Raw genomic sequence first — 16,818 nt, 5'->3', positions numbered from 1 at the left:
ACACTCACCATACTCCCCCCCCCCATCTCATCATCCCCAACAAATGATCAGAGCTAAGAGCTCATAGATTTTATGGAGGAAGAGTTCCATTCTATATTTCTATATCAGGTAGGGATGTCAGAGAAATCCACAACAGATTCAAATGAGTTCAGATTTCTATAAATATGACCTGCAGATTCCACCAGCTTTTCCACTGGCGAACTGGCTTTTTTCGAGTCATGGACCAGTTTTTTTACTTTTGGAGGGGATTTGTGCAAGTGCACACTTTTGCTAATGCTCATTTGTGCTAATGAGCGCTTGAAAACAGGAATGAAATTTTCGCACATAAAATCTGATTTCATCAATGAGTGGATAACAGAACAAAAGATACTTGACAATCTATGAAACACAGATGGAATGGATTTAACAAAATCTGTACATCCCTAATATAGGGCATTTTTCCTTTGATATATGTAAATAGATATATCTTAGAATTCTGAGATGTCAGTAAACAATCTAAGTCCCACTGATTTTCATAGAATCATAGAATAGTAAGGTTGGAAGGGGCCTATAAGACCATTCAACCCCCTGCTCAATGCAGGAATCCAAGTCAAAGTATCTCATTTTAATGAGAAAGAGATAAGCAAGTGCTTAATTATACCACTGAAATCAAGATGTATACTTTGTCTTTCCCTTTTAAGAGTACATTAACTCATGCTATAATAAGGTGTCCTAATATATTCCATATAATAGGCTTTCAAAAATCCACTCAGATATATGTCCAAGAAAAGAGTAAATGATACACTCACATTTTCTATTCTCTATTTAACATATAGCCAAAACAAATTAAAAAATGACCACTGTTTAAGCAAATGAGCATTTTATAACAAAGTATATTCATTTCTTCCCTACAACAATTTTCCTCCAGTTTGTTCTTTATAAAAAGGGAGACAAAAAGGGCAAACTGGTGAGAATCCATTGGCAGCAAAAAATGTCTGAAAATTATGACCTGTAAATAGAGGTCAAGAGAACTGCATTTGTACAGCCTAAGGAAAAGTCAACATGTCTGAAGTTATCATTTTATATTTTCCTTCATTTGAAATATGTCCTTTGTTTCAGAATTGTAATGACACCGCAGGAATCAACATTGCAAAAATGGCCCAGGTTTCATCTAAAACAAGCTTGCAAAAACAAAACAAACCATTCAGGTAACTTTTTAAACAAATCCCATTTTCATGAACGGAAATATAGACGATGACTCTTGGATGAAGATAATGATGCTGATACAAACTAGTCCTCCTGTTTATTGTCTTAGGTTGCAAGGTTATCAAAAGCAAACAAGCAGCAAGCAGTGGTTTGAAATGGAGGCTACAGAAATAGGTAAAATGTTACTGAAACATTAGCATAGAAAATACTATTAAATATACATTTGGTGGTATACACTTAACCTCTCCCACTGATGGAATGATTTCCATCAGTGGAACAGATGTGTGTGTGTGTGTGATTCCTCAGCTCCTTCCTGCATGCCTTCAAAATCTGCCCTGGAGGGTCAGAGGACCCTCCGGAGCAGTTTTTGGGGAAACGTGAGAGGTTGTAGGGGGTAAGAGAGGAGCAGGAGTCCTATTATGCAAGTAGATTTCGCTCTTACTAAATACTTACATAGCTGGGAAGAAGAAAAAGAATACAAATTTTTTCCTGATATTAGCTTATTTTGTAAATTACAAACTGCACAAAATAGTGTTATTAATTTTAAAAGAATGAAAAGGTACAATAGTATGTGCTATTGTGCCCAAAATCTTTTCCATCAGGATGGATCACAATAATCACTCTGTTGGTCTAATGTTGATTTTGTGGTGGTGTACTACTCTCACATACAGCATGTGGGGTCAGCTCATTACATAGGAACATAAGAAGGGTCATGCTGGATCAGTTCAAATGCCTACCCAGTCCAGCATTTTGTTCACACAGTGGTCAGCCAGCTGCATGTGAGAAGCTCACAAATAGGACATGAATGCAATAGCACCTTCCTGCTCATGTTCTCCAGCAACTGGTATACACAGGCATTTTCCTCCAAAACCTTGTATTAGTGGAACACCAGTATTATCGGATAGTAGTCAAACTTTCAAATATCCTATTCACATGTAATTAAAAAAAATACAAACCATTTTCTACAACAGAAAAAAAGGCTGACTATACAGGAAGGAAAGAAGAAGAAAAGTCAAATGATTCTGCATATATATCTCAAGTCAGTCCAACTTTCTTTTAGTTTTATCTAATTATTTTCTTTATATTAATGCCCTGTTAGCAAGATCATGTAGCTAATTCTTGACTATTCTTTCTGAGATGAAAGGTTGTGGATTAAAATGTTTTCTTGACAACCATGGTATTAAATCGAAGAAAATGCAAACAGCCAATCCAGAAATTAGTTAAACGAGAGTACTTTTCTTTGGGTAATTTATATCCTGATCTGAAGGCTCATTGCATGAGTAAATGTGGGTTGATGATGGGTTTTCCCAATCGCTGTACCAGCTCAAGTTCAATATCACAAAACACAATAGTGATATATCAGGGACTTGTGTACCTAGAAACCTTTGTGTGTGTGTGTGTGTGTGTGTGTAGATTGCTCCTATGTCAGAACCTCAGGGCAGGAGTTGGATCTTGTTTTGAACTAAGGAGACTCAGGCTGCTTTGCTGCAATCCTCAGTGCTTTGAGTAATCCCAGAAAGACTCCGTGAGCGAGTTGTGCTTTCCCACTGCAACAGACATACTGAATCTTGTCCTTTTGTGAGACATTGGAGAGTGTTGTCATAGGGAAGGGGCTATAACACAATGGTAGAGCACATGCTTGCATGCAGATGGTCCCCATTTCAGTCTCTGGTAGGGATGGGAAACCCTTCTGCCTGAAATCCCAGAGACTGGGTGCCAGTCATTGTAGATTAGAGTGAGCTGAATGGACCAATAGTCTGACTCTATATAAGGCACATCATAATCTTCACATGTATGTATCTGTATATGTACATTTATTTATTTATTTTTCATTTCTATACCATCCAATAGCCGAAGCTACATATAGAAATGGCTGGATTCTTCTGTTCTTATTCCCATTATATGTATGTGTTTATTTTAGAATTTTATATCCCATACCTTCAGCATCATTGATCCCAGAATAGCAATCTCATAAATGATGAAGATAAAAATCACTTACCTTTATGAAAAGCCCAAAATACATTCAGTTAGTGTTGCCATTGGTGTAAAAGCATGTAGACATAGCCTCATATTTAACATTCCCTTTAACAGGATGGGCAGGCAGAAAGTTATATTAAGTCAACTGGACATCATTCTATAGCAAGAGAAGAAGGTGCTGAAAACTTCCCAAGAATTCCAGAGTCTAATATACTTCCAAAGACACCTGATTCTAGTGGGGTGAAAACTCCATTTGAATTGTAAGGATTTTTAGTTCAAATATTATTAATAAACTTTGCCCTTCCCCAGGGGTCTCATGATGCCAAGATTTGGTTACTTTCAGGTTTAACACTAAATATTTTCTTTCCATTGCTATTTAATTTCTCCCTTTCTTTCATTACACCAGACTTTACTCAGAAAGTGAAGGATCAGTGTCCAAGTCACCTGCTTTTTCTTTTCTTACTGATTTTACTACAAAATTACCTGGATTTAATTTCTTTGATTCTTCTGCATTTGGAGCTGAAATGTCACTGGACGAGGTAATATTAAATTGTCAGTATGCAGAGTTATGTAAAAGAATATATGATGAGGCTGACCAACTTATTCAGCAGTGAAGCATAATGTAGTTGCTAGAGTCTGAGACTAGAACTGGAGAGTTGTTTGTTGTTGTTCAGTCGTTCAGTCGTGTCCGACTCTTCGTGACCCCATGGACCATAGCACGCCAGGCCTTCCTGTCCTGGAGAGACATGGGTTCAAATCCCCACTCGGTCACAAGCCCTACTGGGTGAGGATAAAAGATGGGGGGGGGGACATTCTCATTGCCCTGAGATCTTTGGAAGAAGGGCAGAATAAAAATGTAATTAAATTATTATTAAAACACAGCATGAACAGAAAAGCTAATTAGCACTTACAATCAACCTAATAGGTATATTATTCATGTGAACATATTACAGTAGTGATGCTGTTCTGAAATGCAAAGTGGCATAATCGTGGCAGAGGTGGAATTGGAGTGGCAGCAACCAGGTGGGGACTGTAAAAACAGCCAAGGGAGCCTCATACAGCCCAACGATGCTCCAGGGACTAGTATAGATATATAGGGGATAGTCAAAGTTGATTCATGGGGAGTGAGCTGCAACAGAAGCACCTCAACCTTTTTGGATGTCCAGCCACCTGGAATGTGTCTGAAATTAGTGGTCTGTCCCTAATTAGTGGTCTGTCCCAAACATCAGGAGACTGGGGAGAGAAAGTTTGCCTTTGCAGTCCTGAGAGAGCTAAGGAGCAAGCACTTCCTGTTTGCTGTAGCATCACCATAAATAGCTGGTCAATGTATAAACGGCTTATTACCAAGTCTGTAGAATTTCTAATGAAGAAGTCTGGGTGTTTCCAGACAAGGTTTTTTATCCTGCAATCGCCTTGCCTCATTCACAGAATTTTACAAGGGTTCCAGATAAGGTTGTCTTCAATTTGCAAATCTGTGTTTTCCCACTGCTTTTGCTGTTCTTTTTCTCATCAGAAAAATATCAGTTAAGAAGAAGACAGAATAATTGCACAATGTTTTTGATTGGTAGTCCTAGGAGCTCTCTGTCAAGAAACACCCTCCATCTCTGAGATCAGTTAGGACCAAACTAGATGTGACATGCAATTGTGTGCTTCTTTCCCCTGATGGATTTTTTTTTAATGAAAAGTAGTCTTGGAGGCTCCAATCAGGAATACAAGAGGGCCTAAACACTTTCCCTTTCTCTTTTTATAACATATACCAAATTCAGGCTGTAATCCTACATCAATTTACCTGGAAGTAATCCCCACCCAACATAATGGAATGTAGTTCTGAGTAAACATACATAAGATTGCACTGCATATCTTAAAGCAGATTTAAAAACTAACAAATCACTAGGTCCAGACAAATACCGGGTTTGCATGATCATGGAGGGAAAATAAGCCATGGCTTGTTCTAGTGTTTCAAAGTGATTTGTAAAACACTCAGCCAGCCACCCTTGCTGGGTTCAAACATCACAACACCCCACGCCTGGCAGGGGTAATTATGCTAATTAGGCAGCTCGTGACTGGCACATGAGGGGAGAGAAAATAAGCCACAGTGGCTTATTTCCCCCCTCCATGATCATGTCAACCCACCCAGTACCACCTGAGAGTTCTTAAAGAACTCAGATGTAAAATTGCTGCCCTTCTTACAGAAATATACATCTTGTCCCTAAGATCAGCCTCTGCACCTTAGGACTGGAAGGTAGCCAATGTAACACCCATTTTTAAATAGGGATCCAGGGGAGATCCAGGAAGTTACAGTCCAGTTAAAAGAACATCTGTTCTGGTAAATTGGTGCAAAGTATTATTTAAGATGAAATTATCAAGCTTATAGAAGGACAAGTCTTGCTAAAGAACAATCAAAAGTAAGTTCTTCCTCACTTATCTTTTATAATTCTTTGAGTGCAAACGGGCATGTGGATAGGCATGATCTAGTAGACACTGGGTTGGATCTATGGAATGGAGCTGGTGGAAGCAAAACTCCCCACTAATCTGTGGAATTTATTTCCACAAGGGTGGTGATAGCCACCAACCTAGGCAGCTTTGAAAGAAGATTAGACAAATTCATGGAGGATAAGGCTATCAATGGCTGGTAGTCATGATGGTTTTTTACTACCTTCAGGTTCAGAGACAGCATGCCCCTGAATACCACTTGCTGGGAAGCAACCATGCAGGGATGGGGGCTTTGAAACCAATATGCAAATTGAAACGCAGCCTTTGAAATTCATACTTCTCTGAATTTTGCAGTGGAGTTCTCCAGTCAATGTGTAAACAAATGTGTATATTAGGAGAAAGTACTCACAGAAATACATATATTGGTGAAAATACTGTTCAAAATGCATTATCTTAAGAAAAATGATTGCAAAAATGTGTCTATTAGGCAAAATTACATACAAAGTATTGGGAGAAATGTGCACAAAAATGCATACAAATTTTCATGCAAACTTTAAAAATTCTCAAAGTTTGGGATGAGCCAAACTTAAGACTGGAAAAATGAGAATCTGAGAGAAACTGAAATTGAAAGATTTGACCATCCCTACAACAGTGGGAGATGGCTATTGCTCTCATGTCCTGCTTCTGGACTTTGCACAGGTACATGTTTGGCCACTTTGAGAAACAGGAAGTTGGACTAGATAGGCCTTTGGTCTGATCTAGCATGGGTCTTCTTATGTCCTTATGTAGCTATGCCTTTTATTTTATTTCTGGATAATTTGATTTAATTAGGGAGTAATACTGTGGATTTGTTTGTCAGTAGACAGAGGGCTCTGAGATCAGAGCTCTGTCTATCCAGCAAGAGCCAGACAGGGTGGAAGGAGGACAGAAGTAATTTCACCTCCCATTCCTCTTTAAAAATAAAAATTTCAGCTAAATGGGCCTCTGAGCCCATCTAGCTGACCTATCTTGTTGTGGGCGGGGACAGTGATGGAGGGGCCATAGGATCCAGCAGATACTGGCTTCTCCCTTCCTCACCCACCCTCCTACTCCCTTTTTGACCTCCTCTCCAGTGCTTTCCACAGTTGCTCCAAAGCGGGCTGGGAATGACCCAATGACGATTTCACCCACCAAGGTCATAGGAGTATCCATGGCCTTGGGAGGGGAATCCAATATATGCTATGGTCCCTGGATTGCCCTCTGTCCATGCCTTACTGCTAGAAGAAAGGGCACCTTGAAAGAATATGTATGGAGTTAGACAACAAGGCTGGCAGAAATGGCAAGTTCTTGCATTTGGTATCCAATTTTGAAATTTCAACTTCACCACCTCAGCAGATCCAATCTACTAGTGTGCTTTTCTATCTTGCAGCGTTTTCTGAACATAGGTAATTAAATCATGGTGCTTTTAAAATCCACCATTTTTAAAATTATTACTTCATTTTCTGATTGATTTACTGTGATGATGATTATATTTCAGTCAGGTGATAGCAGTTCTGCCGGAAATTTAAATCCTATTTCCCCATGCAAAGATATTGGTAAGCTTTTAAAATGAGATAAATTGTTTAGCCAATAGCTTATTTTAATTCATATATTGATGATAACATGTATACCGGTAGCCGCTCTATGGCTTCATTCCATTAACAAAAATGTTTAAAGTGGGTCCCATCTATCTCCACATTGGGTTTTGGAGTTCTTGGGCTTAGTGGTCCTTGTCCACCAATTCCATCTGCTCTTGTGGTTTGTCAAGTTTCAGCAGTTCTACCCAACCCACACACCTACTTCATTCCCTCTTCATCCCCTCCTTCAGCAGTGGTTTGAACATTTAAAATGGCAAGTTCTTCTTCGTGGTCTCTGTGCATCACACATATGAACTCTGTGCCTTCTATAGCTGAGGAATTTTCAGTGGTAACTCTCCCCCACCATCCCAGTGTGCATGTCCCTGGCAGGTTCTTGCCTATTCCCTCACTTCCTTGAGACCAACCGTTGTACCCTTGGAAGTGCGAGAAACTCTCAGTATCAACTTTGAAATCGATATTGACACCAAAGTGAGGAGACACCTCTCTAACACTGCAACTGTCTCAACCGATGACCAATGGTCAAGATCGATCACCTTGATACAGGCAGCCATCTCCATGGCATGCTGAGTCTCCACACTCAATGTTTTCCAGCTACTTGGTGTGGAGAGAATATGCCCCTAGATTCTATGAGCAGACCAAGTATTGGTCCCAACTACCATTTTCCAAATGAGATAGACAGTCCAATTGGGATATGCCTCACAGGATTATCATGTTTGGGAGAATCCGCTCAGGGAAAAAACACAACAGCAAATATTACTACACCAGTCCAGATTATTCTTCGGTCGACCCTCATCAGGCACTGATCTGCACCATTGGCCACCATCTTGAGGCCTCCTGACACTTATCATTTTTTAACACCACTGCCTGTATGTCTGCCAAGGCCTTTGTCAGTGCCTGTACAGCCATCACAGTTAGTGTTTCCACTGTCAGCCACGTTGCCTTCACCATGTGCTTTGTATCTATCACCTCCAGTGGACTCTGTTCAGAAGGCAAAGAATACTGCATGCCATATGGGGTTGGATTACCCACCCACTCAGTTCCAACAATGCTGGTTGCCTCATCTGTCCTCATATCCTTACCAACAGCAGTCTGAAGTTGGGCAGGCCCAACTTCCACACTGAAGAAACAATATTTGGTACCCAAGTTTCATGGCCCCCACAGGAGAGATGATGGAGGTAACAAACATCACCTTTCACTCCCCCCTTCTATCTTCATCCCTCTGCTCTTCGTCCCATTTTTATACCTCACCTGTCTTCTTTTCTGCCAGCCTGGACCAGCATAACATTGGACTGTTGGGTGCTCTCCATCATCTAGAAGGGTTACAGGATCGATGCCCTTCCTCTTCTCAGTATTGTCAGGCCAACAGCCCCTTCACCAGCGTTCCAGGCTGAAGTAGAAGCATTCTTGGCAAAAGGGGCAGTAGTACATGTACCATCTGCTTGGCTTCATGATGGCTTCTACTCCCAATACTATCCCATCAGTAGTACATGCCCTGGTCTCCTTTCGTTTAGACTACTGTAATGCGCTCTATGTGCGGTTACCCTTGAAGACGGTTTGGAAGCTGCAGGTGGTACAGAACGCAGCGGCTCATCTGATTAAAGGCAGCCGCCAGCGAGATCACATCACTCCAGTGCTGAAGGAGTTGCACTGGTTACCAGTTGTTTTCTGGGCCAAATTCAAGGTGTTGGTTTTGACCTATAAAACCCTATGCGGTTCCGACCCAGCCTATCTCAAGGAGCACCTCCAGCAACACCAGACAGGCCTCTTAACAAGATCAGCCTCAGATGGCCTTCTCTCTATCCCATCAGCCAGGACAGCTAAACTGGTGCGGATGAGGGACAGGGCCTTCCCTGTGGTGGCCCCCACTCTGTGGAACTCCCTCCCTAGGGAACTCCGCCATGTCCCCTCTTTAATGAGCTTCCGCCACGCATTAAAAATGTGATTGTTCAGGCAGGCATTTGGGGTGGGTTAGGGTATTTTTAGAAATATAATGTTTTTTATGTAGAATTTTATTGTTTTAAACTGTTCTATTATTGTACATCGCCCAGAGTGGCTGGGTGACCAGCCAGATGGGCAGACAAACAAACAAACAAACAAACAAACAAACAAATAAATGGTGCCAAAGAAGGATAGAGGGCTTCATCCAGTCCTGGATGTCAGTGAATTCCTTCACCATACCAAAGAAAGTCTGTATGGTGTCACTACCTTCAATCCTTCCTCTGCTTTGCAAGGGAGACTGGTTTGCATTGGTCAGTCTGAAAGACACATACTTTCACATTGCTATCAAGAGGACTTACCATCGCTTCCTCCACTTCATCGGTAATGCCACTTACCAGTTTTTTGTGTTAACCTTCAGGCTCGCCATGGCATCGAGGGTCTTCATAAAGAGCATGGCAGTGGTGACTGTCTTCTTGAGTTCCAAGGGATAGAGGTCTACCCTGACACAGATGATTGATTGCTGGTAGCTTCTACCAGGCAGGAGCTTCTTTGGTCAATCAATGTATCTAGTGGTCTCCTTGACACTCTTGGCCTCTACATAAATACAGAGAAGTCAAATTCTGTGTCAATCCAAAAGCTTCAGTTCATTGAGGCACTGCTCAACTTGGAGGTCAGTTGGGCATTCCTTCTGTGGGACCGAGCACAGTCCTTAATTACTCTGGCGGAGGAACTGATCGACAGGGATGATACTATGGTGCTGAATGTCTAGCACCTCCTGGGATTGATGGTCATGGTGACATCAGTTGTGCAGTATGCTTGTCTTCACATGAAGACACTGCAAAATTGTTTTCTCCAAGCTTTCAGTCCCATGGAGGATGCATAACATACTCACCTTCGGATTCCCAGTCTGGTGAAAGACTTGCTGGGCTGGTGAACCAACAGCACCAACTAACTAAGTGGCATGCTGTTCCTGCAGTCTTCATCCTGTGACCTGACCACTGATGCATCCCTCTTGGGTTGGGATGCCCACTGTGTGCTATTGACAATACAAGGACAGTGTCAGACTACAGAAGCCATGAGGCATATCAACCTGCTGGAGTTGTTGGCTGTCGACAAGGTGTTCAGAGTGTTCGAGCTGGACTTAACTGGCTGACTTGTTCAGGTGGTTTTGAATAATACTATTGTTACTTACCTGAACAAGCAGGAAGGAATGTGATCTTGTCCTCTTGTTGATCTAACCTCTCAGATTATCCATTGGTGTGTCCCCCATCGGATTTGATGGGTGGCGATCATGTGGCTGGTATGGACAGTATTTTTGCAGACCAGCTCAGTCAGACATTCCTGGCCTCACATGAGTGGGAGCTGGACAGAGGGGTGCTGGCGGATCTGTTCCTACATTTAGGCATACATACAGTGGACTCATTCGCACAAAACAAGAATGCGGTTTGCACCATATTCTGCAGCAGAGCGGGATGAGATTCGAAGTCCACTGGGGACGGTTTTGTCTTCACCTGGGAAGGAGCCCTGTTCTATCTGGATGTATGGGCCAGAGCTGACTGTTCCTTCAGACATGCTGTCCTACCTACAATGTTGCAATAGACACTGACCTGCTTCTGGTACTTGCTACTCACCCTTATATGTGTTGCACAGAGACCATGAAAAAGGAGAGGTTGCTTACCTGTAACTGTGGTCCTTTGAGTGGTCATCTGTGCATTCAGACAACCAGCCCACTGTCCCTACTTTGGTGTCAATATTGATTCTGAGGTTGATACTGAGGGTTTCTCTCAGTTCTGAGGCTACAATGGTCAGTCTCAAGAAACTGAGGGAATAGGTGGGAATCTGCCAGGGACATGCATACCAGGAGTGTGGGGGAGGGTTCCTGCCAAAAATTCCTTAGCCATAGAGGTTTCCAGAACAGGACTCCATATGTGTGAATGCACAGATGACCACTCAAAGAACCACAGTTACAGGCAAGCAACCTTTTTCTTAGAACACTGCCATTCATGAAAAGTAAAATATATCCTTTAAGCATAAAAGAGCAGTCGGACAATCTCAGGAACATTTATATCTAACTCAAATAATGCTGTCCCCCCCCCCAATAATTAGAAATAATGCTCAGACACTATTAACTATATTCTGTATAAAGCTAAATGTTAATTCAAGATATTATTCCCTTCAAGGAGATTTATTTGGGAAAATGGACAGTGAGGATTCATTTGCATTTTCCTTTCCATCATGCTCTTCTGCTCAAGCTTTTCAAGATGAGAAAGATGACTTCAGATTTCCCTTTGCTTTTGGATCATCCCAGCCTGCCTCTCTAAAAGGCTTCCAAGCTTCCTCACAAAGCAGAAAGCCATTTTCACTTTTTTGAATATGTTCCTTACCTTAACTGGCTTTAGAGTTCTACTGCTGTTTAATTTTAGCAAATATTAAGCTTTGCACCTAGAGGAAAAGAAGACAACAAAAGAAAACGAACATAAATATTTTTGATTTTATATCTCTTTTTATCAGTTTTAAATGAATTAATTTTAAAAGTTTTTTAAGTCATTGATTCAATTTATTAAAACTTTTAATAAACTTTTACTTTTGAGGACATATGTAGTCCCTTTTCACATGACATGGTGGCTTATCATGGGTTAATTAACCCACGATTAGCCACAGTGCGTGCAGGGCATAAGCGGACACCATTTTGAATATACAACCTCCAATCGGGGTATGTGGCATGGTGTGCGAACCCAGACGTCATGGTTTAATTGAGGGTTAAACAACCCACAGTTAACCCAACTACTAATCAAGGAATAAGTGTGGGTTGCTTAACCCTCAATTAACTCCCAATGACTGGGTTCACATGACACACCACAACCCCAAATCATCCCAGTCAGAGATTACATATTCAAAACAACAGCTGCATGCTCCTCGCATGCATTGTGGGTTATCGTGGGTAATTAACCCATGATAACCTGCAGTGTTGTGCAAACCAGGCCATAGTGTCAGCTTCAAAAGTTTGATTTGAAAATAGCCTCTTCAACAGCTGTTATTAATTAAGAACTGAACTGTCAGTTTATCTAACTTCACCTAAAATGCGTGAGCAGTTCTGACAAAACTATTATATTTCATTATGGTAATAGAAGGCTTGTAATTGTTGTAATTTGTTTTCACCATTTTTGGATAATTTCCTGTAAAACACAAATTTAAATAAACATTTCATATTAAACTCTTCTCATTTCTTCATGGGGCCAAAAAGAGTTTCTGCGAACACTGACAAAATTGGCTCCTTTTTCAAGAAATTAATCATTTGTTTTTAAACAAATGCGAGCCTTGGCAGTCTGGGCCCTTGGAGTATTGGGCCTGAGGCTCCTTCAGAAGTGGTGATAGGGAGCGCATGGGGTCAGTACCCTTGTGCTCTACCTGAATAATGCTCTCGTCAGCACACTCGTAGGAAGTAGTTGTTGCCCGCATGCGGGAGGTTCTCTTGCAGGTACCGGAGGGAAGGAAATCCCATTTCCCCTCTAAGCCCAGGGCTTCCTTGCCTTCCTATCAAAGAAGTATATGTAATATGCGGTGCAATCCTAAGTGCGATTACTAAGAAGGCCCATTGAGTTCAATGGTGCATACTCTGCAGTAAGATTGCCTGCAATCTTAGCCTCAGTCACTGAAAAGGCTAAGGCAGCACAGGATGGGAGCCCAGTGCAGATAATGTAAATGTCAAAAGTTAGACACTTTCTTGGAGGAGAAGACTACTAGTCAGTGGCTACTAGTCCTGATGACTATATGCTATCTCTCATATCAGAGGGACCGTGGTGGCTTAGTGGTTAAGACGCTGAACTGCAGACTGGAAGGTTGGCAGGACAGCAGTTCGAGACCCGAGTGCCGCGTGACGGAGTGAGCTCCCGTCTTCAGTCCCAGCTCCTGCCAACCTAGCAGTTCGAAAGCAAGAAATTGCAAGTAGATAAATAGGTGCCTCTTTGGTGGGAAAAGTAACAGCGTTCCATGCACCTCCGTGTTCAGTCATGCTGGCCACATGACCACGGAAGCGTCTTCAGACAGCGCTGGCTCTTCGGCTTAGAAATGGTCTTGACTTGATCCTAACCAACAGAGATGACTTAGTGGATAAAGTAGCAGTTACAGGAACTCTGGGGGAAAGCGACCATGTTGTACTTGAGTTCTTGGTTCTAAGGGAAGCAAAAGCTGAGTGTAGTCAAACGCGTACCCTGGATTTTAGGAAAGCTGATTTTAATAAACTCAGAACAATGATCAGTAAGGTCACATGGCAAGCGATGCTAACAAGAAAAGGAGTCCAAGATGGGTGGGAGCTTTTGAAAAAGGAAATTCTCAAGGCACAATCACAAACAATTCCAACAAGATGAAAAGGTGGAAGACAACAGAAGAAGCCAATGTGGCTTCACAAAAAGCTTAGGGATGACCTGACAACAAAAAAGGACACATATAGGAAGTGGAAAGAAGGCCAAGTAACAAAGGAAGAGTACAGGCAGATAGCACATAATTGCAGGGATGGCATCAGGAAGGCTAAAGCTGAGAATGAGCTGAGGTTAGCAAGGGATGCTAAAAACAACAAAAAGGCTTTCTTCAGCTACGTGCATAGTAAAAGGCAGAGGAAAGAAATGGTGGTTCAGCTATTAAATAAGGATGGAAAAACGATAACAGGTGACAAAGAAAAGGCAGAGGTGCTCAATTCCTACTTTCAGTCTTCTCCCAAAAGAGGGTCTATGACCCCCCTGGCAAAGGCGAAGTACAGGCTGAAGGGGCAGGATTGCAGCTTGAGATCGATAGGCATATGGTCAAGGAACACCTAATGACTTTGAATGAGTTCAAATCTCCAGGGCCAGATGAACTGCATCCTAGAGTAATAAAGGAACTGGCAGAAGAACTCTCAGAACCGCTGTCTATACTCTTTGAGAAATCATGGAGGACGGGAGAAGTGCCAGATGACTGGAGGAGGACTAACGTTGTCCCTATCTTCCAAAAGGGTAAAAAGGAGGAACCTGGGAACTACAGACCAGTCAGTCTGACATCAATCCCTGGGAAAATTCTGGAGCAGATGATAAAGGAATCCATCTGGAAGCACCTTGACAACAATGCCGTGATTACTCGAAGCCAACATGGATTTGTCAAAAACAAGGCCTGCCAGACAAATCTGATCTCATTTTTTGATCAAGTAACCTCCCTTGTAGAGCGTGGGAATGCTGTAGACACCATATACCTCGACTTCAGCAAAGCTTTCGACAAAGTGCCCCATGATATCCTGATGAGCAAACTAGCTAGCTCAAAGTGGGCTAGATGAAACAATGATCCGGTGGATCCACTGTTGGCTACAGAATCGGACTCAAAGGGTGCTTAACAATGGGACCTTCTCAAACTGGAGAGAGGTAACGAGTGGGGTACCGCAGGGCTCAGTCCTGGGCCCAGTGCTCTTCAACATTTTTATTAATGACTTGGAGGAGGAGGTGCAGGGAATGCTGATCAAATTTGCAGATGACACAAAATTGGGCGGGATAGCTAATACTTTGGAAGACAGAAACAAAATTCAAAGTGATCTTGATAGACTGGAGCGCTGGGCAGAAAACAACAGAATGGCATTTAACAGGGATAAATGCCAAGTTCTGCACCTAGGAAAAAGAAACCAAATGCACAGTTAAAAGATGGGGGATACATGGCTCAACCACACTACAAGCAAGAAGGATCTTGGAATTGTTGTCGATCACAAGCTGAATATGAGCCAACAATGTGATGTGGCTGCAAAAAAGGCCAATGCTCTTTTAGGCTGCATTAATAGAAGCACAGCTTCCAAAGCCTGGGAAGTACTAGTTCCCCTCTACTCAGCACTGGTTAGGCCTCATCTGGAGTACTGTGTCCAGTTCTGGGCACCACACTTTAAGAAGGATGCAGACAAACTGGAGAAGGTTCAGAGGAGGGCAACAAAGATGATCAGGGGACTGGAAACAAAGCCCTATGAAGAGAGACTGAAAGAACTGGGCATGTTTAGCCTTGAGAAGAGAAGACTGAGGGGAGATATGATAGCACTCTTCAAGTTCTTGAAAGGTTGTCACAGAGAAGAAGGCCAGGATCTCTTCTCCATCATCCCAGAGTGCAGGACACGGAATAATGGGCTCAAGTGACAGGAAGCCAGATTCCGGCTGAACATCAGGAAAAACTTCCTGAGTGTCAGAGCAATACGACAATGGAGCCAATGACCTGGGGAGGTGGTGGGCTCTCCCACACTGGAGGCCTTCAAGACGAGGCTGGACAGCCATTTGTCAGGGATGCTGTGACTTGGATTCCTGCATTGAGCAGGGGGTTGGACTCGATGGCCTTGTGGACCCCTTCCAACCCTACTATTCTATGATTCTATGGAGATGAGCACCACCCCCTAGAGTTGGACACGACTGGCTGGGGACACCTTTACCTTTTATATCAGAGGCAGTATGCCTATGTACACCAGTTGCTGGGGAACATGTGTGGAAGGGTGCTGTTGCACTCATGTCTTGTTTGTGGGTTTCCTGTAAGCAGCACGTTGGCCACTGTGTGAACAGAATGTTGGACTGGATGGACCGTTGGTCTGATCCAGCAGGGCTCTTCTTATGTTCTTAGAATAACACATTTAGGCATGATTTCCTGTTTCTGAGTATGTAATTTCATATACTTTCAAGCTTTGGGGGAACCTAAAAACAGAATGGTAAGAATATTAATTTATCACTCCCAACGAACAAAATTCACAGTTGGACAATTGCCACTATTACTTTTTCTGATGATAAAGTCAAGTCAGAACTTTGTGGAAAAAGCTTCTGCCAGAATTCCCACTATGTCATATTGGTAGTCACTCATTTAATGTGTGACAGAACTAAGAATATCAACAAAAGCTCGGAGGCTCTGGCAGGTGGGTGGGTGGACAACACAAATGCACAAACTCCACCAATCCTAACTTAAATTTGAGCTTTGATTCATAATGAGAATTGGAGACAACCAATTTAATAGCCCGTTCATAGAAGCTTTAGCTAAGAATATAAACAGATGTAAAATAATAACAAAGGGCCTCCCCATAATATCAAACCTTTCTCTAATTGCCGCAGTATTCACCTACTGAAGGGCTAAACCTGCTGCAAGGCATTCCAGCCCAAGTTACTGAAAGTTTCCGAATGTGAAATATTAAACAGGAATGTTCATGTGTGACTTTAAAAAAATATAGTGATCCATAATTTTTTGATGGTGCCACCTTGCTCTAGTTGATTCTCATTACAAGTGTTGATTAATCCCTGCAGCTCTTAAATGTTTTCTGCTTGAGAGTTAGGGTGGTGGAAGAGTATAGCAGGGTTAGGTAATGTAGGGTGGCCATGTGGCCTCTTTTGCAGAGGACAGTCCTCTATTTGAAAGGCTGCCGGAGGACCATCCTCTTTTTGAAGGCATCCTCTAGTTGAAGGGTATCTAGTCCAAGTCTGATTTAAAGAAAAAGAACGATTGTCCATCATCACTTAGCACCTGCACAGCAGACTAAACAAGCAGGCACACAGGTTACCTGGCCACAGTCTTCCACCTTTTGATGAGTTCTCTATTTTTATTTAAATTATAAAAATTATCTCTAAATTTGCCCTATACATATAAATTAGCACAAGAAAAATGTATGCAAAACTGCTGCCCTCTTTTGTCCTCTTTT

At 42.2% G+C, this 16,818-nt stretch overlaps 1 protein-coding gene across 1 annotated transcript in view; it reads left to right on the top strand.

Annotated features, from left to right (window-relative positions):
- C1H14orf39 (chromosome 1 C14orf39 homolog) overlaps nucleotides 1-12,360 on the top strand; it is a 42,515-nt gene extending 30,155 nt beyond the window's left edge. Inside the window, exons 11-17 of the mRNA XM_084836320.1 lie at nucleotides 1,099-1,187; nucleotides 1,295-1,359; nucleotides 2,157-2,224; nucleotides 3,277-3,422; nucleotides 3,569-3,701; nucleotides 7,112-7,169; nucleotides 11,330-12,360. Coding sequence (XP_084692446.1) covers nucleotides 1,099-1,187; nucleotides 1,295-1,359; nucleotides 2,157-2,224; nucleotides 3,277-3,422; nucleotides 3,569-3,701; nucleotides 7,112-7,169; nucleotides 11,330-11,520 — 750 coding nt within the window. The 3' untranslated portion in view covers nucleotides 11,521-12,360. The remainder of the gene's footprint in view (nucleotides 1-1,098; nucleotides 1,188-1,294; nucleotides 1,360-2,156; nucleotides 2,225-3,276; nucleotides 3,423-3,568; nucleotides 3,702-7,111; nucleotides 7,170-11,329) is intronic.
- Nucleotides 12,361-16,818: the final 4,458 nt, after the last annotated feature.

Source organism: Heloderma suspectum, chromosome 1 (assembly GCF_057233095.1).
Source record: "Heloderma suspectum isolate Gila_16-S chromosome 1, 16-S_ref, whole genome shotgun sequence".
Classification (NCBI taxonomy): Eukaryota; Metazoa; Chordata; class Lepidosauria; order Squamata; family Helodermatidae; genus Heloderma; species Heloderma suspectum.
This window is presented reverse-complemented; position numbering and strand designations above follow the sequence as displayed.